General features: G+C 43.0%; 2 protein-coding genes across 2 annotated transcripts in view; one reads left to right on the forward strand and one right to left on the reverse strand.

The window, feature by feature from the left end:
* The window catches only part of MRPL10 (mitochondrial ribosomal protein L10), a 21,811-nt gene extending 9,292 nt beyond the window's left edge, over positions 1-12,519 (reverse strand). The window contains exons 1-2 of the mRNA XM_089674322.1: positions 12,435-12,519; positions 7,795-7,967 (exon numbers count right to left, since the gene is read on the reverse strand). Of these exons, the coding sequence (XP_089530448.1) occupies positions 7,795-7,967; positions 12,435-12,477 (216 nt within the window). The 5' untranslated portion in view covers positions 12,478-12,519. The remainder of the gene's footprint in view (positions 1-7,794; positions 7,968-12,434) is intronic.
* Positions 12,489-25,019, forward strand: part of LRRC46 (leucine rich repeat containing 46) — a 22,515-nt gene continuing 9,984 nt past the window's right edge. Inside the window, exons 1-6 of the mRNA XM_089674321.1 lie at positions 12,489-12,604; positions 12,835-12,925; positions 16,180-16,288; positions 17,871-17,917; positions 22,748-22,857; positions 22,961-23,030. Of these exons, the coding sequence (XP_089530447.1) occupies positions 12,595-12,604; positions 12,835-12,925; positions 16,180-16,288; positions 17,871-17,917; positions 22,748-22,857; positions 22,961-23,030 (437 nt within the window). The 5' untranslated portion in view covers positions 12,489-12,594. The remainder of the gene's footprint in view (positions 12,605-12,834; positions 12,926-16,179; positions 16,289-17,870; positions 17,918-22,747; positions 22,858-22,960; positions 23,031-25,019) is intronic.

The following is a 25,019-nucleotide window of genomic DNA, read 5'->3' on the forward strand; positions in this document are numbered from 1 at the left end:
TACTAGTAATGGCGGTGATCAGCGACTTATAGAGGGACTGCGGCGAACATTCTGACACTGGCGGAACTGACTTGATGTCACTGACATCCCCAGTGAAACCAATACAGTGATCAGTGCTAAAAAAAATGCACTGACACTGTACTAATGGCAATGGGCAGGAAGGGATTAACATGAGGGGTGATCAAAGGGTTAACTGTGTGCAGGGAGTGTTTTACTAGGGGGCTGTGTCAGTGTGCTTTACTGTAATCACACTGCTCTGGATGGCTGTGCTGTGCACAGCCATCCAGGGCAGTGTGCCAGAGCGGACAAGGAGGAGGATTGTTAGTAAACAAAACAGTCCTCCTCCCCATTGGAGATCTTCGGAAATCACTGGGCGCCGGTGAGTAATTACCAGCCGGGACCCAGTGATTGACAGCTGCGGCTGCGAATGGCAGCACGGGTAGGGATCGGGTGCCCCCTACCCGGAAATGCAAAATCACGTATATATTCATGATTTTGCGCACCCGTGCCGACCTGTAGCAGTATTTTTGCTATAGGGCAGTCGGGAAGCGGTTAAGTTGCAAGGAAGAATTTCTTGAGCTCCAGGTGAATGACACTGCCTAGGATAAATTGATACCATCAGTCTGCTGCAGTCCACCCTTACCCAGTGATAACTCAACATTGCAACATTGTTAACAAGTCACAAAATTAGAGGCTGCAACAGGGGGCTGGTCTGTGTCAGTTATTTGTGAACAAAGCCAAGAACTGTGCTGTCAGATGAGACTCTAACTTGATGTCAGATGATAGACTCTAAGTGTGAATTAGAGACTGTAAGGGTCTGCAACAGAGGGTGAAAAAAGCATTTAAGGCAATAATCTCACTGATGCACACCAAAGACTTGTTAATTTTCATGCAAGGAATAGTTTGCTGTATGACTTTTTAAAGTGTATATCCAGCCAAAAATGTTTTCTTGATAGAGTGGTTAAGCATTAGAACCCACATCAGTTTTTAAATGCCATCTGGGACTCTATCAGAGTAATCCTGCTGACAATATTTTATTAAACAGGAAATTAGGGGAACTCTTCAACAGCAGCACAGACAAAAAATGATTTTCTTTATCAGAATAGGGGAAGGTTAGAATCCTGTTTCATTTGTATTTTTGTCAGTCTCTGATTTTCGTTCACTTTTTAACTAATGAAACTGTTGTCAGCAGGACAGGAAGTGAGGGTAGATCTCTAACGAGGCCCCAGACAACAGTGAGAGCCTGAAAAAAAGAAAAGGAGTTCATATCCTTATCCGCTCTATTTGAAACCAAAACAAAGCTGCTCCTGTCACCACGGTGACTCAAGGGCCCCCATGGGAAGGGGGCCCTTAGTCTACATTGGTATTCATGACACCTTAAAGCAGTGGTTCTCAACCTTTCTAATGCCGCGACCCCTTAATACAGTTCCTCATGTTGTGGTGACCCTCAACCATAAAATTATTTTCGTTGCTACTTCATAACTGTAATTTTGCAGTGGGAGGACTAGCGCCCCATCACTGATGTCAGTGGGATGAATAGTGTCCCATCGTTGGTATCAGTGGGAGGAATAGTGCCCCATCGTTGGTATCAGTGGGAGGAATAGTGCCCCATCATTGGTATCAGTGGGAGGAATAGTGCCCCATCATTTGTGTCAGTGGGAGGAATAGTGCCCCATCATTGGTATCAGTGGGAGGAATAGTGCCCCAACATTGGTGTCTGTGGGAGGAATAGTGTCCCATCATTGGTGTCAGTGGGAGGAATAGCGCCCCATCATTGGTGTCAGTGGGAGGAATAGCGCCCCATCACTGATGTCAGTGGGATGAATAGTGTCCCATCGTTGGTATCAGTGGGAGGAATAGTGCCCCATCATTGGTATCAGTGGGAGGAATAGTGCCCCATCATTTGTGTCAGTGGGAGGAATAGTGCCCCAACATTGGTATCAGTGGGAGGAATAGTGCCCCATCATTGGTATCAGTGGGAGGAATAGTGCCCCAACATTGGTGTCTGTGGGAGGAATAGTGTCCCATCATTGGTGTCTGTGGGAGGAATAGTGTCCCATCATTGGTGTCAGTGGGAGGAATAGTGCCCCATCATTGGTGTCAGTGGGAGGAATAGTGCCCCATCATTGGTGTCAGTGGGGGGGAATAGTGCCCCATCATTGGTGTCAGTGGGGGGGAATAGTGCCCCATCATTGGTGTCAGTGGGAGGAATAGTGTCCCATCATTGGTATCAGTGGGAGGAATAGTGTCCCATCATTTGTGTCAGTGGGAGGAATAGTGCCCCATCATTGGTATCAGTGGGAGGAATAGTGCCCCAACATTGGTGTCTGTGGGAGGAATAGTGTCCCATCATTGGTGTCTGTGGGAGGAATAGTGTCCCATCATTTGTGTCAGTGGGAGGAATAGTGCCCCATCATTGGTGTCAGTGGGAGGAATAGTGCCCCATCATTGGTGTCAGTGGGGGGGAATAGTGCCCCATCATTGGTGTCAGTGGGGGGGAATAGTGCCCCATCATTGGTGTCAGTGGGAGGAATAGTGTACAATCATTGGCGTCAGTGGGAGGAATAGTGCCCAATCATTGGCGTCAGTGGGAGGAATAGTGCCCAATCATTGGCGTCAGTGGGAGGAATAGTGTACAATCATTGGCGTCAGTGGGAGGAATAGTGCCCCATTGTGGGTGTCAGTGGGAGGAATAGTGCCCCATTGTGGGTGTCAGTGGGAGGAATAGTGCCCCATTGTGGGTGTCAGTGGGAGGAATAGTGCCCCATTGTGGGTGTCAGTGGGAGGAATAGTGCCCCATTGTGGGTGTCATTGGGAGGAATAGTGCCCCATTGTGGGTGTCAGTGGGAGGAATAGTGCCCCATTGTGGGTGTCAGTGGGAGGAATAGTGCCTCATCATTGGTGTCAGTGGGAGGAATAGTGCCCCATCATTGGTGTCAGTGGGAGGAATAGTGCCCCATCATTGGTGTCAGTGGGAATAGTGCCCCATCATTGGTGTCAGTGGGAATAGTGCCCCATCATTGGTGTCAGTGGGAGGAATAGTGCCCCATCATTGGTGTCAGTGGGAGGAATAGTGCCCCATCATTGATGTCAGTGTGGTGGAGGGGGGAATAGTGCCCCATCATTGGGGTCAGGGGGGGGGGGGGGGGGATAGTGACCCATCATTGGTGTCAGTGGGGGGGGGGGGAATAGTGTCCCACGTTGGTGTCGGTGGGGGGTGGAATAGTGCCCCATTCTTGGTGTCAGTGGGGGGAGGAATAGTGCCCCATCGTTGGTGTCAGTGGGGGGAGGAATAGTGCCCCATCGTTGGTGTCAGTGGGGGGAGGAATAGTGCCCCATCGTTGGTGTCAGTGGGGGGAGGAATAGTGCCCCATCGCTGGTATTAGTGACACAAATGATGGGGCACTATCCCTCCCACTGACACCAATGATACTTACCTTGCTGACTCCTGCTCCAGCCTGGGCTCGCTCTCTCCCATCTACAGCCTGCATACCTGGCTGCAGCAGCAAAATTTGCACTAACCTGTCAGCTGTCTTCCTTCTCTGGCCTCTCTCTTCACTTGCTCCTGCAGCTCCCTCGATCTTCTTTGATCTCCGCGGGCTGCCGCTCGGCTCCTCCTCTCCAAGCTCCACCTCCTCGCCGGTGATTGGCCGCCTGTGTGCCTCTCCTGAGCTACAGTTCCGGTGGCCAATCAGCGGCGAGGAGGCGGAGCTGTTGAGTGATCCTGGAGGTGTGGCCAGGTGACAGGAGCAGCATATCATCCCGCCCACACATCGCCTGAGACAGGAGCGGTGTCTCGGTTCCTAAGACCATCGGAAATATGTGTTTTCCGATGGTCTTAGGCGACCCCTGTGAAATGGTCGTTCGACCCCCAAAGGGGTCGCGACCCCCAGGTTGAGAACCGCTGCCTTAAAGAATACAAAAGTAGACTAAGTGCCCCCTTCCCACGGGTGTTCAATTTGTCCATTTTTTTACCTGTTCATTGTTGGATGAAAAACAAACAGCAATTTATTCCTATGTGCTTATGGATGTAAGCAAATGATCATGTTTTTATCCGCCTATATCCATGTCCATCCAGAGCCAGAGTTTTGTCTTAGATGGATCTGAGTGGATGTAAACAGATGCCGTTCTGTTCTGCTTATGTCCATTTTTAGGCAAGAAATACTTTTTTTTGTGCATACAACAGCAGCTAGAAAAAAAAAAAAATTAAAAAATAGGTACAAATTGATGCAAACTGAACCAAAGACAGATGCACAAAGTGATGTATCCATCCGTTTTTTGTAGCAAAAAAAAAAAACAGTTACACTTACGGTAACGCCTTTTCCTGGAGTCTTTCAGGACAGCAACTTGATAGACCTCGGCTCCTCCCCACCTGAGGAAACACCTCCACCCAGAATAAAAGTACAGCCTCCCCACTCCAACCTCAGTTCACGACTTAGCACCTCCAGTCACTTGGGGAGACACAATACAAGGCACAAAAAAAAAAAACCTATACCGTATAACCAAATGCTAAAAATGAGTGGGTAACTGGCGCTGTCCTGAAAGACTCCTGAAAAAGGTGTTACCGTAAGTGTAACTTTGCTTTTTCCCTTCCTCGTCTTTCAGGAAAGCACCTTGAGAGGATAGGCGACCACTCACCCCAAGGATGGGACCACCGCTTGTAGAACCTTGCATCCAAAGACCTGCTCCTCTACAGAGACCAGGTCAAGTTTGTAATGCTTAACAAAGGTGTTGTAATTGCACCAGGTAGCAGCCCCACAGATCTGTCCTGGGGTTGCACCAGCCAGCTCAGCGTATGTGGCCGCCATGGCCCGGGTGGAATGCGCCACGATGCACTCCGGGACTTCCAGACCCTCGGTCAGGTATGCCTGTCTAATTGCCAGTCTTAGCGACCTAGAGGCTTTACAACCCTTGCTTGCTCCTGAAAAGGGAATCTGACTTCCTGAATACTTTAGTTCTACCTAAATAAAGAACACCTCCTAACATCCAACGTGTGAAATTTCCTTTCCTGGTCACATGAGGGGTTAGAACAAAAAGAAGGTACAGTAATTTCTTGGCCTCTATGAAATCTCAAGGGCTATCTTGGGTAAGAAGGCCGGGTCTGTCCTAAACGTTACCCTATCCGCAAAAATCTGGAGGAAGTGGGCCCTGATTGATAGTGCTTCCAACTCACTCTCACAGAGACTTGCTTTGAGTCCCTCCCTGTCTGTTGACATACGCCACAACGGAGGAGTTGTCCGAGAGGATCCGCATGTGTTGACACTGCTTTGAGTTCTTTTCAGTTCGAGGATCTGTTCCTCTCTTCTGGTAGCCAAGAACCCTGCGCAATGGACTCCTCTAGGTGTGCTCCCCAACCTCTGGCGCTCGCATCCGTCGCAACGTCCCTGGAGATGGGAAAGGCCCAGAACAGCCCCTGGGCCAAGTTGGCTGACCTCCTCCACCACCAGAGAGTACCTGTATCAAGGAATCTAAAGACTCCTGCCAGCGATCCCAGACGTCCAGAATGAACAGCTGGAGGGGCCACAAATGCAAATCTGTCCACTGTACTGCCAGGATGGATGAAATTAGCAGGCCCAACACTGACATGAATTCTCTAAGGGACACAGCTTGGTTCCCTAGCAGCTGCCTGATTCTCCTGTCTAACTTTAGGATTTTCTCCTGGGGTAGAAAGGTTTTCTGAAGGGAGGAATCCAGTTCGTAGCCCAGGTACACCATCCTTTGGGCCGGGACCAAATTCGACTTGGATAAGTTTATTAGCCAGCCTAAATTTTCCAGGTGTCTCATTACCAAGGTTATGTCCCGCGACAGCTGTTCCTCTGAGTCTGCAAACAATAGGAGATTGTCCAGGTAAGCCACCAGCGAGACTCCCCTTAGATGAAGAGAACTGGGAACTGCGTCACCTGCCTCTGCAGGATGCAGCCCTATGACAACGCTAAGCTCCGCCGGAAGCCACGTCCCAGGATGAAGTCCCATCCCCTCCACCAGAAGTGACGTCCCCCGGCCCGGCCTCAATTGCCGGCACATTGTGGGGCAGCAGCACCTCTCCCTCCCTGTCCCCACCAGAGTAAACACCGTTACTGAGGTCGGAATGGGGAGGCCGTAGTTTTATTCTGGATGGAGGTGTTTCCTCAGCTGAGATCTCTCAAGGTGCTGTCCTGAAAGACAGGGAAGGGAAAAATAGTGTGAAAAGACCCTAAGGCTAGGTTTAGACATTAATTATTACAGGTACTTCTATAGCACCAACAATTTACACAGCTCTTTATGTACACTATATTGCCAAAAGTATTGGTTGGCCTGCCTTTACACACACATGAACTTTAATGGCATCCTAGTCTTAGTCCGTAGGGTTCAATATTGAGTTGGCCCATCCATTGCAGCTATAACAGCTTCAACTCTTCTGGGAAAGCTGTCCACAAGGTTTAGGAGTGTGTCTATGGGAGTGTTTGACCATTTTTCCAGAAACACATTTTTGAGGTCAGGAACTGATGTCGGGCGAGGAGGCCTGGCTCGCAATCTCTTCACTCTAATTCATCCCAAAGGTTATCGGGTTGAAGTCAGGACTCTCTGCAGTCCAGTCACGTTCCTCCACCTAGATAGTCGGGTGGCACTAAAAATTACTCAACCGCATGTTTTTAACACCTTCCTAACTGCTAGTCTAAAGGGGAATTTTACCAAAGTGGCTTCTTCTGCCTAAGCTGAGGATTTAGGTTAGTGTGAGGCTCATTTTATGTGATTATTATTATACAGGATTTATATAGCACTGACATTTTGCTCAGCGCTTTACATTATGGTGGGAGACAATACAGTAACAATACAGTTCAATACAAGAGGGATTTGAGGGCCCTGCTCCTTGGAGCTTACAATCTAGGAGGGAGGGGATAGTAGTACAAAAAGGTAATAACTGTGGGGGATGCAGTGGTTGGAAGAGTAGAGGATTCCAGTATTAGCTGAGGGGGGGTAGGCTTCCCTGAAGAGATGGGTTTTCAGAGTGCGCCTAAAAGTGAGCAGAGTAGGCGATCGTCTGAAAGATTGGAGTAGGGAGTTCCAGAGGATGGGGGACGCCCTGGAGAAGTCCTAGAGACGAGCACGGGAGGAGGAGACATGGGAGCTAGAGAGTAGGAGGTCTTGCGAGGAGCGGAGAGTATGGTTTGGGTGATATTTAGAGACAAGATTGGTGATGTCATTTGAGGCAGTGTTATAAACGGCTTTGTGATTGGTTATGAGTTAAGCTGACCCTACACAGTAAGTTTTGTTTAGCCAACAGGCTGAACAATAAAAAAAAAACAAAAAACAAAAAAAAAAACAACCACCCAAAATTCCTCAATAAATGATTTGGAAGGATTTCCCATCCCCCTACAGAGACATTGTATTATGACAGCGGGACCTGCCAATGTGAGAATACACTGATCAGTGGCTGCAGCTGATTGGCTGTGACTGATCGATGGAAAAATTTCCAAAATGTCCCTTCGAAAAGAAATTGATTGAACAATTGACTTCTGTCAGGTGTGGAACTCCACACACTGATAAACTTTAGCCGGTCCCTGCCGGACAGGCCAAACTTCAATTAGTGCATGACCATCTTTAGAGCTGGGGAAGCAGGATGGTAAGGGGAGTGTTAGGGCTTGCATTAAAAAGGAAAAGTTAAGGGTGAGGGTCTCAAATGAAGAAGGTAGGCACTGCACTATTCATATTGGAGCTTGTTTCAGAGATCCTTACACCAAGGTTCCTTGGGCTGAAAACTAATGCATCATTTTTACATACCTGTCTGATGATCTTTTTATAGTTTACTATTACCTTTTCAGTGTCTTCCGGTTTAAGCTTTGGCTTGAAACACTTGTCGTTGGAGGGTTTAGGTGGGATATACTTTGTAAGTGCCATAATCTTTTGCCTCTCAAAGTGCATAGCCTTCTTATGACGGGTAACTGCTTTGGAGCCATGGCGGACGCACTGCAAGGACGGAAGCCAGGCTGAGGAGAAAAAAAAAAAGTATACTGTTAATAATTCATTAAACAAGGTTGTAGCCACTGCAAAGTAAAGAGGGTTTTAGTTGGAAAACTAGAGTTTACATGTAACCAATGCTAGCCACTGAGAGAGGGTAACAGATACAGGGGAAGACAAATGGAAAAATAAAAAAGGAAACGTTTCAGATTCCTGAAAATGTCAGTCAGTAAAAATCTGACAGTGGTGCTGGATGGTGCACTGGAGCAAAAAATGCTGAGATCTCATCCACAGGCACTAAATGCCAAGCTTGCATGAGGTCTAAATGGTTGGAGCAGACACATATCTGAATCTGAATGAGTGAACATGTTAATGTATAAATAAAGCTAACCACAGGAACTTTGCCTTCAATCCCTATGATCAACGCTATGAACAGATCCTCCCATGTGTAAAAAATAATATACAGACATAGGAGTTGGGATTTGGGATGTATGGTGTTAACTCAACACAAAATGTAACTGCTAATGCTTAATATTTACACTGTATATCTCCAAGTAAAGTATCTGTGGGAGGTTTGACCATACCCTTTTGATTTAAATCAGGGGTGCTCAACCTGTGGCCCTCAGAGCCCTCTGATGTGGCCCTTGACCTCAAACCAGGGAAGTATATTTATATTTGATATCCTGCTGGTTTGGTGCACTTTCAGAAATTGCACCACACCTGCAAGATATTATAGAAGTATACAGCAAAACGCAGCTAACCCTCTGCTGCACTGACTGCACCTGCGGTGTGGGTAAAGAGCAGAGTATCAGTGAGAAAGCAGCCCTATAGGGATCTCAGGACAGTAAGGGCTCATTTACATTTGCAGTTTGGGGGCAGTAAGACTCCACAGTTGAGATGTGTTTTTACCCCCCCAACCACTGGTGTAGCATCAGGGGTGGCAATGGTGACCCCGCCCCATGCTCCAAGGGGGCCCATGTGGCCTTCCTGTCACATTCTGTTTTACAGTTGAACAGGAGGGGGTGGCATATACAGGAACCGATCCTCGCCATTCAGCAGCTGCAGGACGGAAATGTTCATTATGATATTCAAAATCCATTGTGTTGTCCCAGCAGGAAGGGGGAAGCAGGGCGGGGAAAGCTGTCCCCGCCAGAAGACAGTGATTACTGCTAGTAGCTATACCAACTGCTAGCGATAATCACATGCAAAATCCGGTAGGCTGGTTGTACCCAAGTTGATCAATTTGATATTACCGCAAAATGTTAGTAAAAAATACAAGTTAGCTAATTTTAGGGCACAAAAAAAGCAATAGATTACCCTATTTTTTTGTAAAATATAAAAGATGAGGTTGCAGTGAGTAAATAGATATCCAACTTGTCAAACCTTAAATTTGCGTGCGCTCATGAAATGGCGACGAACTTCAGTGCCCTATATTTTCTATAGGTGATGCTTTTAACCACTTAAGGACCGCCCTATAGAGCAGATATACAGGGCAGCACCTGTGCGCAGAATCACGTATACATAAGTTATTTTGCATTTCCAGTTAGGGGGTGCAGCCGCACGCCCTACCCGTGCCGCCATTCGCGGCCACGGATGTCAATCACTGGTAATTACCAGTGATCACCAATGAGGAGGAAGATTGTTTTGTTTACAAACAATCTTCCTCCCTGTCAGCTCAAATACACTGCTTGGGATGGCTGTGCACAGTACAGCCATCCCGATAGGTGTGCTTACAGTGAAGAACACCCCTGCCCCCTACTGAAACACTCCCAGTGCCCCTCGCATTAACCCCTTCCTGCCCAGTGCCATTAGAACAGTGTCAGTACTTTTTGTTTTAGCACTGATCACTGTATTGGTGTCACTGGGGTGTCAGTGACACCAAGTTAGTTCCCCCCCCGTATCAGAATGTCTGCCGCAGTCCCGCTAAAAGTCACTGATCGCCGTCATTACTGGTAGGGGGAGAAAAAAAAATCTCATTATCTAAATCGCCATTTGTAAACACTATAACTTTCATGTAAACCAATTAATTTACACGTATTGGGATTTTTTTTAGCAAAGACATGTTGCAGAATACATGTTGGCCTAAATTTATTAGATTTTTAAAAAATTTTTACTGGACATGTTTAATAGCAAAATCTCCAAAATATAGGTTTTTTTCTCAAAATTGTAAAAATGTTATTGGATATGTTTTATAGCAAAAATATTGTTTTATTTTTTTTTTTCAATTGTCGGTCTTTTTTTTGTTATAGCGCAAAAAATAAAAAATGTACAGACGATCAAATACCACCAAAAGAAAGCTCAATTCATGAGAAAAAGAGGACGTAAATTTCATTTGGGTGCAGCGTTGCATGACCGTGCAATCGTCAAAGTAACACAGCGCCGTAACGCAAAAAATGGCCTGGTCATGAAGGGGGGTAAATCCTCTGGAGGGCAAGTGGTCTGGTGCTAGAATTATTGCTCTCATTCTGGAGTGCGCGGCGATATGTAACATGTGCATTGCAATTGATGTTTTCATGCGTAGGAGCCCTAGCATGTGTTTTTATGTTTGTATGTGAGTATACGCGGGGGGCTCAATTTATTTTGGAGGGGATATTATGTGCTTGGGTGTAACATTAACTTTTTACAATTTATAACAAAAAACTTTTTCTTTTCTTTTTACATCACATACAGGACAATGTCCTCTATGTGATTTTTTTGGTGACAGGTTCTCTTTATTGAGACATCCAAGGTGTAAAAGACCCTGCATGTCTCCCGTGTGCTCCCCTGAATATAATGCAGTGCACATCGCACCGCATTACATTTTTTCCCGGCAGGCCTCAATTGCCAGGAATCTGTAAATGGGGACAAGCAGGGGAGGGGAGAGGACGTGTCCCACAGATGTGCAAGCGGAGCCCGGGAGACCGTGGGTGGGGGCAGCTTCGCACGGGGGGGGGGGGGGGGGAGAGGCTGGCACTGTGTGGAAGCATTTGGGCGGCATCGCTGCCGCCCGAATACTTCCACCTGACAGGTGAGCCCTGCTGCTTGAGTTCACATATATGCAGTGCCGTAAATCGCATGTGACACCGCACAGGAACCTCACCGCATTCCTGTGCAAATCACATGCGAATTGTGTGCGGTGTGATTGGAGCCGTACATTATGCATGGCGCTAATTGCACCACACCAAAAACATTTTTTTTTGGTCCGCACTAGAATCGGATCGCATGGGTATTCAAACCTATGCAATCTGATTCTGCACATTGCACCGCGTTTTGCGGACCGATTTCGGGGTCTTGTTAACATACACACCCGCAGCGGTTCGCATGAACGGGCTGCGATTCTGATGCGGTGCGGAATTTCACATAAAACGCTGCAAATTCCACAGAAAACGCTGCGAATTCCACACCACATCAGTGTGAACCAGGGCTAAAGGTAGCAAAAAAACTATCCCTGCCCCAGATGTCAACCCCTTCCTGCCCAGTGTCATTAGTACAGTGTTAGTGCTTTTTATTGGCATGTCAGTGGCAGCTAGTCACAGTTAGGTCAGTCCCCCACCGGTGTCAGAATGCCCACCGCTATAAGTCGCTTATCGCCGCCATTACTAGTATAAAAAAAAATAAAAAAATTTCCAGGATCTATACCGCCATTCGTAGACGCAATAACTTTCACATAAACCAATTCCTTTACACGTATTGGGACTTTATTTAGCAAAGACGTGTCGCAGAATATATTTTGGCCCCCAATTTATAATGTAATTTGATTTTTTTTTACTGGATATGTCTAATAGCAAAAATTCAAAAATATTCTTTTGTTTTTTTCAAAATTGTTGGTCTTTTTTTTGTTTATAGCACAAAAAATAAAAAACGCACAGGTAATCAAATACCACATTTGGGTGCAGCGTTGCATGACCGCGCATTTGTCAGTTAAAGTAACGCAAAAAATGGCCTGCTCGGGGGGGGGGGGGGGGGGGGAATTTCTATGGAGGGCAAGTGGTTAAGATCTGTCAGGTGTTTTAGTGTGGCACAATATAGACAAAATAAAAAAAGGGGGGGGGAGGTCAGACTCCTTTTGTGCGATTTCTGTCCCTAGGTGAAGAGAACGCCTTAAACACGATGAGCAAAATTGCGGAAAATTAAGCGCACCGCTGTGCCTGCGTAGATTGGAGCCTAAGTGCGCATTCACGAACTGTGCTGAAAACATGTTTTCCGTCTGCGGTGGTTAATGGCACCCCAAACGCAAAAAACAAGACGCTCAAAAGAAAGAAAATGGTGTTCTTGGGGCATGCCATTGAAATAAAAGCGTTGCTCTATGTCTGTAGGGCAGAGGTGACAGTGTGAATGGGGCCTGTCATGAGGAGGAGAGTTCAGGCTGGAGCCCCTACAATGCCATGTACTGCCAGCCATTACCCCACAGGTGACGCTCTACCCCATACTACACACACCCTAGAGGAACAGAACATGCACCAACACCCCAATATCATCGGCACACCCGCCACCGCTCACGTGACCTCCGTCCTCACCTAACTGCCGGGCCACCGACCTCACCAAGGCCGCAGCCGCCATCTTCCCGGAAGTCGCTGAGAGAGCAGGCGCACGGGATGACGGGAGCCGGCCGTATCCTAGCAACTGAGGACGCGCCGAGAAGTCAAAGAAGAGAACATTTACAGCGAGCGATCCAGGATGTCTGGAGGTGAGTGGTTCCTACCAGGGGCGGACTGACCATTCGAGCTCTCGGGCACTGCCCCATGAAATGGGCCTGGTACCTTTTTATAGGCTTTTTTTGAGTGTGGGCAAGGACACGGGCCCCATGATCCCCTACTGCCCGGGGGCCCCATGAGTTCTCAGTCCGCCCCTGGTTCCTACCCAGGGACCGTGTATAGGAGAGTGTACCCTGACTGATCGTCTACTCCTCTTCTACAGGCAGGGGGAACGGGGACACACCGCCGATCCTGGCCGCCATCCTCAGGAGGAATGCCACCCCCACCATACATGAAGCCACACAGGACGACTTGTGAGTGCACTCGGCCTTCCCAGTCTATGGGGGATATTTACTAAACCTGGAGAGGGCAACATCTGGTGCAGTTGTGCATAGTAACCAATCAGCTGCCAGGTTTTATTGCCAAAGCTTAACTGAACAAGCTGAAGCCAGAAGCTGATTGGCTGCCATGTGCAGCTGCACCAGATTCGGAGTGCTCCAGTTTTGTGCATTACAGCAGGAATCTGATCACAGTGAACCAGTGATGTACACATGCTGGCCACACTACAGGTCCACTTTAAAGTCTACCTAACCACTTGCCCTCCAGCGGATTTACCCCCTTCCTGACCAGGCCATTTTTTGCGATATACAGGGCTGCATTACTTTAATGGACAATTGCGCGGTCATGCAATGTTGCAGCCAAATGAGATTTATGGCCTTTTTTTGCTACAATTGGAGCTTTCTTTTGGTGGTATTTGATCACCTGTGCGTTTTCTATTTTTTACTTTATAAACAAAGAAAAACTGACAATTTTGAAATAAAAAAACAATATTTTTGATTTTGTGCTGTAAAACATATCCAGTAAAAAAGTTAAAAATGCTTCACCCAACTGAAATTTACGTCATTTTTTTCCCCACAAATGGAGGTTTCTTTTGGTGGTATTTGATCACCTGTGTGGTTTTTATTTTTTGCGCTATAAACAAAAAAAGACAAAAAAAGACAATTTTGAAATAAAAACAATATATTTGACTTTTTGCTATAAAACATGTTCAGTAAAAAAAAATGTAAAAAGTAAAATTTCATCATGAATTTAGGCCAAAATGTATTCTGCTCCATGTCTTTGCTCAAAAAAAATCCCAATACATGTAAATTAATTGTTTTACGTGAAAGTTATAGCGTTTACAAATGGCGGTATGTATACTGGGATTTTTTTTTATTTACTTTTTATACTAGTAATGGCAGCGATCAGCGACTTATTGCAGGACTCCGTCGGGCATTCTGACACTGGGGGGGAACTGACTAACTGTCACTGACATCCCAATGACACTAATACAGTAATTAGTTCTAATTAAAAGCACTGACACTGTACTAATGGCACTGCGCAGGAAGGGGTTAACATCTGGGGTGATCAAAGGGTTAACTGTGTGCTGTGTGTGTGCGTCACTGCAAGCACACTGCTTTGTATGGCTATGCTATGCAGAGCCATACAAAGCAGCGTGCTGGAGCTGAAAGGGGAGAGATCTGTATTGTTTACATACAGACCTCTCCCCCGTCAGTGATACTCTGCGATCTCCAGGTGCCGGCGGGGAATCACCAGCCAGGACCCGATGACCGACAGCTGAAGCCACCAATGGCGGTGCAGGTAGGGCACGCGCACCCCCTAATCGGAAGTACAAAATCACGTATATATAGTAGTAGTAGCTCTGCTATAGGGCGGTCGGGAAGCAGCCAAAGGCCAAACATGTTATTATTTTGGATAGAATAAGGAAGGGTTAGAACCCCTGTCAGCATCTGTGTCCCATTGCAGAGACTTTCCTTCACTTCCTGCCTCATAACTAAAACAGGCAGTGAGAGGGAATCCATGCTTGTCACCAGAACTAGTGTCCCCATTGGAAGGTTTCCTCTCCATTCCTGTTCATGTGTTCCTTGGGATTTTCTTTTACTCTAATTTGTAATGATAACAGTGAACAGGACCTCCCATTGTTTGTTTGTGTTTTTTTTTTGAGCTAATGGGAAAGTATGACGGTTCTGTTCATGTAGTGCAACTATGATGTGAATTTACACTCTCTGGCATTCAAGTCGAACTATATGAACAGAACCGTCATTCTTTCCTATTAGCTCAAAAATTTAAAAAAAAAAAATTCAGATGAATGTTAACGTTCTATAATTGAAGGTGGCGAGGTCGTGGGGTGACGCCACAGTCTCCACCTCATCCAATCAGAGGACACCTTGTATTCATTGAAAAAAAAAATTCAAGGTGTTCTGTGAATAGCACCTGCACCCAGCAAGCGCCCCCCCCCCCCCCCCCTCCCCATTTGTTCACCAAGCAGCAGAGCAGCCGCTTGGCATAGCACATGGAAGATAGCAAGGATCCTTGTAGTAGCAGCAACTACCACAGGGATTGGCCAGGTATGGAATATGTCTACTTACAATGGTTCAAAGTGGACTATGTAACAAAGCAGGAAAAAAAAGGATACCCGGAATCCAGCTTTAAAAAAAATTACATTTAGTAAAACTTTTTTGGGCATACAACATCAGTGTGACAATGCGCCTCTATTGATGTGTATCTCATGTTCTGGGACAGAGGCACTGCATGGGGTTAATAGCCGCAGCTGCAAATGAGAAAAGCTTCCCATATGGAAGAAAAATATATTTGAAATATATTTTTAAAATATTCTTCCCAAATATACTTGAAATGCTACAATTTTGGCCATATTCAATATATTTCAAAATATATTTCAATATATATACAGTATATACACACTGCATGTTGAAATGCGTTTTTATTACAAAATATAGGAAACTTTTTTTTAATATACACTTCAAATATACTGTGTGTCTTTAAAAATACAAATCTACATTTTTGGAATGCATTTACAAATATATGTTAAAATGACTTTTTTATATGTTAAAAAAAATCTGAAGAATATATTTTAAAAAATATATTTTTAAACATATATTTTTTAAATATATTCTTCAGATTTTTTTTAACATAAAAAAGTTTTATTTTAACATATATTATTACATATATTTGTAAATGCATTCCAAAACTGTAGATTTGTATTTTTAAAAACATACAGTATATTTGAAATGTCTGTTTAAAAATATTTTTCATATAATTTGAAATAAAAACGCATTTCAACATGCAGTGTGTGTGTGTATGTATATGTGTATATATATATATATATATATATATATATATATATATATAATTTATTTTTTGTTTAAACATATTGAATATGGCAAAAATTGTAGCATTTCAAATGTATGTCAATATATTTGGGAAGAATAGTTGTAAAATATATTTCATATATATTTTCTTCCATGTGGGTTGTATCACTTGTCCTCCTCTTCCTGCCCCAGTAATCTCCCAGAATGTTTTGTTAATGGGCAGGGGACTTCCTATCATTCACCTGCCCCTCCTCCATTCACAGAACATGTTGCAACACAGCTGCCCCCATGGAAATATATCAGTACATAGAAAATATCTAATAATGTTGTGTACATTAAGTGGATCTCTTTCACTTCTTCATCTAAAAAGAAAATTGAGTCTGTGCATGTCTTTCCAGGTCTTCAGAATTACAATGCCTGCAAACGGTGAGACTGGACAGAGAGGGGATCACCAAACTGAGCAATCTGGAGGCTGTAAACAAGGCGCACAGCCTGTACCTGCAAGAGGTAACCCAGTTAATGACTTCCAGAATGCAAAAACAATGTACTTGCTATATGTGTACACCATTTGTAAAATTTTTTAATTTTTTTTTTAAAATTCTATTTATAACATTTTTGTTGGATAACATATTTATGCAGGCTGGATACAGTGCCTTGAAAAAGTATTCATACCCATTGAAATGTTCCACATTTTGTCATGTTACAACCAAAAAACGTAAATGTATTTTATTGGGATTTTATGTGATAGACCAACACAAAGTTGCACATAATTGTGAAGTGGAAGGAAAATGATAAATGGTTTTCAAGCTTTTTTACAAATAAATATCTAAAAAGTGTGGTGTGCATTTGTATTCAGCCCCCTTTACTCTGTTGACACTGAACTACTCTGATGACAGTATGTAAAAAATATATTAAATGCAAATCTTAAAAAAAAAAAAACAATTTTTAAAAATTAAATACAAATTATTATTATTTTTAACATACTGCCACCAGTCAGTGTCCCTGATCACTGCCACACCAGTCCTATGATGTACTGGTGACAGTATGTAAAAAAAAAACTGAGTAAAACTATTCCAAAAAAAAAGTGACAAAAAAAGTACAACTTCACAACACTTGCCATGCCTGTTACTAAATTCCTTGGAATGTCTACTTTCCAAAAAGAGGCCATTTGGGGGGTATTTGTACTGTCCTGGCATGTTAGGGCATCCATAAATACATCCGGACTGATTGATTTACAAATATATATACCATAGTTTGTAGACTAACGTTCACACAGACTGAATAATATACACTGATTTGGGTTATTTTTTTACCAAAGAAATGTAGCAGAATACATTTTAACCTACATTTATGAGGAAAAATTATTAGTTTGCAAACTTTTACATTGTGCTTTTTTTTTCAGTTTTTTTAGAAATGGTCAGTCTTTTTTCATTTGTATAATAAGAAAAAAACCTAGTGTTGATCAAATACCACCAAAAGAAAGCTCAATTCTTCACCAAAGAATGTAGGAGAATATATTTTGGCCTAAATTTATGAAGAAAGATTAATAAATTAAAATTTCAGTCTTTTTTTGTTAATTTAGCAAACAAATTAAAACCCCAGTAGTACCACCCAGTACCACCGAAAGAAATCTCTATTTGTTTGGAAAAAAATGATACAAATATAATTTAGATACAGTGTTGCATGACCGTGCAATTGCCAACTAAAGTAGTACAGTGCTGAATAGCAAAAAAAATGCCCTGGTAATGAAGAGGGCACAAACTTCCAGAGGTCAAGTTGTTAAAGTGCTTCTCCTCCCCCCCCCCCCTTAACCTAAATGGGCAGTTAACCCTTGCAGTGTGGGTGCAGCCCACTGCAAGGGATAATCTTCACATTTTCCAGATTTGGGCTATTTTAGCCATTTCCACCTTTATCCACCAACATAAAATAATTACTTTTCATACCCTTTAATTAATCTTTTTGCTCACAGGACATTTGGCTAATACAGAAATCTCTGTTTAAATATTTCCTTAGCTGAACGTCGCGTACTAACTTGTCCTTTATTTACTGATCATTCATTTGACCATTCCTTCTTTTTTTTTTTTTTTAGAATCAAATAAAGACCATTGAAAATGTAGAGGTTCTCCAGGATCTGCAGTGAGTGTAATCAGCAACCTCTATATCCGCTCACTAGTGGATAGCGGCGTGATGGTCGTGATGGTCGTGTTTATCTGTTTGTAGCAGCCTACCCGTTGCTTAGCATAACTTGATATCTGGCTGACATTGCTGTCTATTGTTCACCACAGATGTGATGGCACCTGACTGCTTCCTACTTTGATAGTATCTATGCAGTACTTCATTACAGCTGACTAGGATTTCCTTTCTCTCTTTACTTCTCCAAACACTATGATAAAAAGGTGGAAACATAATCTGATCATTTATCCCCAGCACGTGATCTCTATCTGCTATGTCAGATTCTGAGCCCTATGGTTATGAAACTGGTTACTTGTCTGCATAATGTAGTATTGGGGTGGAAATCAGCACAAACTGGCTGTCTAAGGGCCGCTTCACACCATAGAAATGCAGTCTGGATGTTCTTCTGCATGCGCGTTTTTTATGTGGTTTTTTTTTTACATGTTCATGTGCATTCCAGATGCTTTTTTTTGTAATTTTTGGGTCATTTGGGGTCCATTGTGTTTTTGATGCATTTACATTACAATGCATTTTTGATGCGTGGTTTTTATGTGTTTTTTTTACATGTTCATGTGCATTCCAGATGCTTTTTTTTTTGTAATTTTTTTTGGGTCATTTGGGGTGCATTGTTTTTTTGATGCATTTACATTACCGTGCATTTTTGATGCGTTCCGGTGTTCTACTGCATTCCAGTACAGGTCTGTGCAGGAAAAATGCAGCATGTTCTACTTTTTTTTTTTTTTTCTGGAACTGGAAAGCACTGGAACTGCATGCACTAGTGTGCACCATGCCATTGACAACCATGTAACCTACTTTCTGTGTGTTTTGGATGTGGAAAAAAACACTCTGGACTGCATGTAGTGTGAACCAGCCCTAAAGCTGGATATACACTGGTAGAACTTTGTTCGAAATTACTTGTTGTAAGAACCTTCTTGTTTCTCTAATCATTAGTGGGGTCAAATCAATGTTTGTTTTTGACCGCAGTGACAAGAAATTTTGAAGGAGCAGAATGGAAAACTTTTCTTGAATGTATGAATTTCTAAAGGTGTACATGATTTTTTTTTTTTTTTGTTTGGTAAAGTCCATTCATTCCAAAACTGATTTTTTTTAAAGCAGTGGTCTCCAAATTGTGGCCCTGGGGCTGGATGCGGCCCTTTTCTTGCGTTTATCTGGCCCTTGGGGCAATATCCCTCCCTTTGGCACCTACAGTGGGGAATAATTTTTGCCACTAACACCAACAATGAGGCACTATTCCTTCCACTGACACCAAGGATGCAGCACTATTCCCCTTACTAACTCCAAATACTCCTCCACCTGATACTAAAGATTGTTCATTGTTTACTCTCACTGATGCCTGGACATTTTCTGGCCCCCCAAAAACCTTATGGACAGTAAACTGGCACTTTGTTTAAAAAGTTTAAAAGCAAACAAAATCTTGACTTACTTTTGAATGATATTCGAATGATATTCGAATGTATTGAGGATTTTTGTGCAAATGTTCATTTGAAATTTTACTAGTGTATGGCCAGCTTAAAGCTGTATTTGAGCTGAGCGTCTTTTGTTGTTTAACATGTTTTGGGTTTTTTTTTTAGCATTTTCACATGCATTTTTGCTTGTTTGTATTTTTTTATATATATATTATTTTTTTAAAAAATGTTTACGTTTTTGTTTAAATTTTTTATTTCGAGGGTTCTTCAAAAAGTTTGAGCACTTTTTCATGGGTAAAAGTGCATAAACGTTTTGAAGACCCCTCATATTTTGCTTTATCTGTCATTTGAGGCTTGAGCATCATTTTTTAAAATTATTTTTAGCCAATGAAAATCAAGTTACATAGTTACACAGATAGGCTGAAAAGAGACACAAGTCCATCAGTTCAACCAGAGTTCCATGGAACCCAAGGTTTCCTCCAGGAGGTTGCTAGGGGTTCCTGGAGCAATAAGCAATTTCTGGCTCACAGATAGGTTGCCACTGACACCATTGATCTTTTTTGATATCTATAAGGGCATAATTCTTTCCAGTTCAACACAGGGTTTCTCAACTAGTGTTCCTCTAGAGGTTGCTAGGGGGTCCTTGAGCAATGAGCAATTTCTGCCTCTCAGGTAAGTTCCCACTGACACTAATGATCTTTTTAATATCTGTAAGGGGGGTAATTCTTTCCGATGACAAGTGTAAGGAGCATTCTTCCCACTGATCATCATACTAATATATCATGAGTTGTAGATATAGTCATTTTAGTAGGGGTTCCCTGAGACGGGAAAGTTATTACAAGGGTTCCTCTGTGTTGAAAAGGTTGGGAAAGGGTGGTTCGGCCAATTAAAAAAAACTCCAAATACAAAATCCTATACCCACAGTTGATCCAGAGGAAGGAAAAAAAACCCCAATAAAGCATGATCCAATTTGCTCCAGCAGGGGAAAAAATCCTTCCTGATCCCCCAGGAGGAAATTGGTATTTGCTTGGTTAACTACCCCTGGTCAGTTACCAGGAAAAAAGTGTGCAATATGCATTTTTATGCAATTTTCATGCATTTGCACATTTTTCGTGGTGCTCCCATTGAAATCTATTTGAACCAAAACCAACTGAAGCTTGTAACTCATATCTGATTGCCTTCTGCGGAATCAGGAAGGAGCTGTAGCAAATTGGACCATTCTTTATTTAGGTTTTTTTTTGCCTTCCTCTGGATCAAATGTGTGTAGAGCAGGGGTAGGAAAACTACAAGCCCCATGATGCATTGTAGCCATAAGCATGACTCCCAGAACTGGATGCATGATGGAACAACATGTTAGGCAACAGTCAAAGGGCCAAAATTGTCTACCTCTGGTGTAGAGGTTTCTGTAAATGGAGGATTTCTATTTATTTATTCCTTATTTTTCTTGTTTGGACTGGATGGACTTGTGTTTTTTGTTTTTTTTTCAACCTGGCTAGATGTGTAGCTCATGTACTTTTTTGAGCTCTAAGCTTCAAGCGACACTAGGCTCAGGTGTGAACAGGCACAATTGAAAACCATGGGATTCTGGATGTTGATGGTTTTGGAGCTACAAAATGCTCAGCTGTGAATGGCGCCCTAAAAACACTAGATGTGACACATTCAGTTTTATATGAGCAACATCAGAAGTTCCCAACCTTGTTGGCTGATATAGCTTCTTGCATGTCACCCCCAAGTTCAAGAGCCTCCTAAGAATTTATAAACTTAAAATCTTTTTTTTTCTCATTAAAAAAAAATAAAAAATGAGCAGCTCCCAAATAAGAAAGCAACAAATTCTGATCTGTCCTGTTGTCTGTACTTGTGAACACTGCTTCTTTGAAGATCTAAGCTTTGCTGAAGAATGCTAAGTATTAGATCAGGGCCGTTTTAATAGCATCATGGGCCCCTGGGCAAGGTAATGCACTGGGGTCCCTACAAGCCTGCCCCAATTTACGCACCTACTCTCAAGAATTAAAGTATAAATAGTTGATATAATTAAACAAACATATATTCATTAGTACTTTCAATAACATTGATTTTAAAGAACACGAAAACATGCCATAATCAAAAACTAATCAACACAAAGGGCACAGTATTGGGGGTGGGGAGCAGAAGGGCACAGTACAGGGGGAGGTAGGAGGGCACAATACTGGGAGATCAGGAGGGCACAGTACAGGATCTGGGATGCTGCCCGGGCCATTCTGGAACAGCTTGGTAAAAACCATGAGTATCCAGGCAAATTCAGTTGGCAAGTATGATGTAATGCAAAATAATCATGTGGCCCCCATGCACCTGGGGCCCCTGGGCACTGGAGTTTTTTGATAATGGTGCAACATGCTTAAAGAGGTTGTAAACTCTTACATATACCCAGTGAAGTGACTGGCCTCAGGCGATACAGAGAGATGAAACAAATCCTCCTACATATGTTGTAACTGTTTATCTGCAGTCTTCTCTACATCCATTCAAAGTGCTGAATTTATAAGCTTGTTTAAGAGTTCACAAAAAAGGGAGCGGAGAGCTCAAGTTACACTCTGCAGAGCTCAGTGAGGAGAGCTCTGAGATCTGATTGGAGAGAAGGGACTCACTCCCTTCACACAGCACACAGGAACAGAGCTGAAGCTGTCAATCTGCTGGAGCTTCCTCCCCTGTCACCATTTTTCTCTTAGTGTCAGGAAAACTTGTCAGAAGTGATTCATGCTGATAGCAGAGGAATGCATCAGCAGCCAGAAATGATACTTAATGCTCTTAATTGAGACAAGTACACACTATAGAGGGATATACTTTGTTCATATTTCATGTCTGAGGTTTACAACCACTTTAGTGATTGTGTAATGGGATTATTCTGAATTGGTTTGCATTTACATACACTTTATATTTGTCTGTATGTCTGAGTTTATTTAAATGCTGTTTGAATGGGTCGCGTTCAGAGTTGATATTGTCTGCTGAATGCAACATGCCATTTAATTTTTTCTGAAGCCACAGCATAGGTACAGCCCTGAGTGTCTGCATGCCCTTGTTTAGGTGGCCGTTTGGGTGGGGGTGGTGGTGGTGAAACCATGGCTTTTTCTGCCTCCTGCCTGCCTGTGTGAATGAGCCCTAACACACAGCAATTAATCAGATTTCTTCTATCGTAGCTAGAGTTGAACATAACAATCACAAATAATTGATGGTGGACTGTGATGAGTGCTACACCCTGTCTGTTTGACTTAAGCAAGCCATAGATTGTACAATTTGTCTTTCCTTCCACCACGGCTGGCTTAAGCCAATAAAGTTAACAGCATTTTTGTTATTTAACAGAGTTGGCATTTGTATGTTCGCATTTGTATTTCAGGTTCCTTAATCTTTCTGGGAACAAAATTGAGAAAATCCAAAATCTTCGCTGCTTACAGAACCTGCAGTTCTTGGCCCTATCTAATAATTTGATTCAGAAACTTAATGCTGGTGAGGTTTATAAAATGTTAACATCTCCTTGCGCTTCAAACTTTATGATTTCAGTGACCATGTGCTTTTGGATTTCAAATGCCAACTTCTCTTATCTGAACAGGGGAATTACCCCAGAGTCTCCTCATCTTAGATCTGTCTGGCAATCCATGTACAAAGACAAAAGGTTACAGGTGAGATATTGGAGGTATATCATCAAACAGTGTATAGAACCATTTTGTGTTTAGAGCTATCAGAATGTTCTCATCATTCTGTGCGAATATGGGGGAAAATAAAATGTTCTCGGGCTATATTATCTGCAATTCGAATGTATAAATGCAGAAAACACTGTATTATGGCCAATAGATGGAGCTGAGGAGCATCCTTATTTCCTATTATAGCTAGTGCCATCTAGTGGCCATAATGTGGTATTGTATGCATTCACACATTTGAAAGGCTGAGAACATTTGACTTTTCTCCATTCGCACAGAATGAATTTAGATGCAGTTTCAACAGACGAACAGCTACAGGGAGGAAAATAATTATTTGATCTCCTGCAGATTTTGTAAGTTTGCCCACTTACAAAGAAATGAAAGGTCTATAATTTTTTTATCATAGGTATATTTTAAATGATAGAGACAGAATATCAACCCAAAATCCAGAAAAAACACATGATACAATTTGAATTGCAGTTCAGTGAGTAAAATAAGTATTTGATCCCCTACCAACCAACCAACCAACCAACCAACCATCCAACCATAATTCTGGCTCCCAGAGACTGGCTATGTGCTTATGTGGTACACAGATTAGTCCTGTCAATTTAAGAAGGTGCTCCTAATGACAACTCATTATGTGTATAAAAGACATTCATCCACAGAATCTCTTTCTTCCATTCAAACCTCACCATCATGGGCAAAGAGCTGTCACAGGACTTCAGGGACAAGATTGCAAGTGGAAGAAATACAAAATAACCATCATTCTCGATCTGGAGCTCCATGCAAGATTTCGCCTCATGGGATAAGGATGACCATGAGAAAAGTGAGGGTTCAGCCCATAACTACACAGGAGGGGTTGTGAATGATCTGAAAGCAGTTGGGACCACAGTCACCAAACAAACCATTTGGTAACACAATACGCCATCATGGATTGAAATCCTGCAGTACCCGCAAGGTCCCCCTTCTCAAGAAGGCACATGTGCACGCCCGTCTGAAGTTTGGCAATGAACATCTAAATGATTCAGAGAAGGCTGGGAGAAAGTGCTATGGTCAGGTGAGACCAAAATTGAGTTCTTTGGCATTAGCTCGACTTGCCCTGTTGAGAGGAAGAAAAATGCTGACTATGACCCTAAGAACACCATACCTACAGTCAAGCATGGAGGTGGAAACATTATGCTTTGGGGCTGTTTCTCTACTAAAGGTTCAGTCTGACTTTGCTGCATTGAGGGGCCAATGGACAAGGCCATGTATTGTAAAATCTTGGATGAGAACCTTCTTCTCTCAGCCAGAACACTGACGATGGGTCGTGGATGGGTCTTCCAGCATGACAATGACCCAAAACATATGGCCAAGGCAACAAAGGAGTGGCTCAAGAAGAAGCACAATAATGTAATGGAGTGGCCTAGCCAGTCTCCAGACCTTAATCTTATAGAAAATTTATGGAGGGAGCTGAAACTTCGAGTTGCCAAGCAGCAGCCAAGAAACCTTAAAGATTTAGAGATCTGCAAAGAAGAGTGGACCAAAATCCCACCTGAGTTATGTGCAAACCTGGTAACCAACTACAAGAAACATCTTACCTCTGTGCTTGCCAACAAGGGTTTCTCCACCATGTACTTTGCTTGGGGGATCAAATACTTATTTGACTCACTGAACTTCAACTCAATTTATAACATTTGTATCGTGTTTTTTCTGGATTTTTGGTTGATATTCTCTTTATCATTTAAAATACACCTATGATAAAAATTATAGACCCTTCATTTATTTGTAAGTGGGCAAATAATTATTTTCCCCACTGTATGTGATTTTAAAAGTACCCCATATCGTTATCCAGGTGTGAGTGAAAATACTGGCAAAAAGTGTACATTCACATGTTGCAAACAAAACAGCATTTTCCAAAGAAAGATTGCGCTCTGGTTGGTGCTGTTTAAACAAAGTCTAACAAGTAAGCAGCAGTACTTGGTGCCCTTG

Source organism: Staurois parvus, unplaced genomic scaffold (assembly GCF_062004578.1).
Source record: "Staurois parvus isolate SC_StPar_1 unplaced genomic scaffold, SC_StPar_1.0 ptg000151l, whole genome shotgun sequence".
Taxonomy (NCBI): Eukaryota; Metazoa; Chordata; class Amphibia; order Anura; family Ranidae; genus Staurois; species Staurois parvus.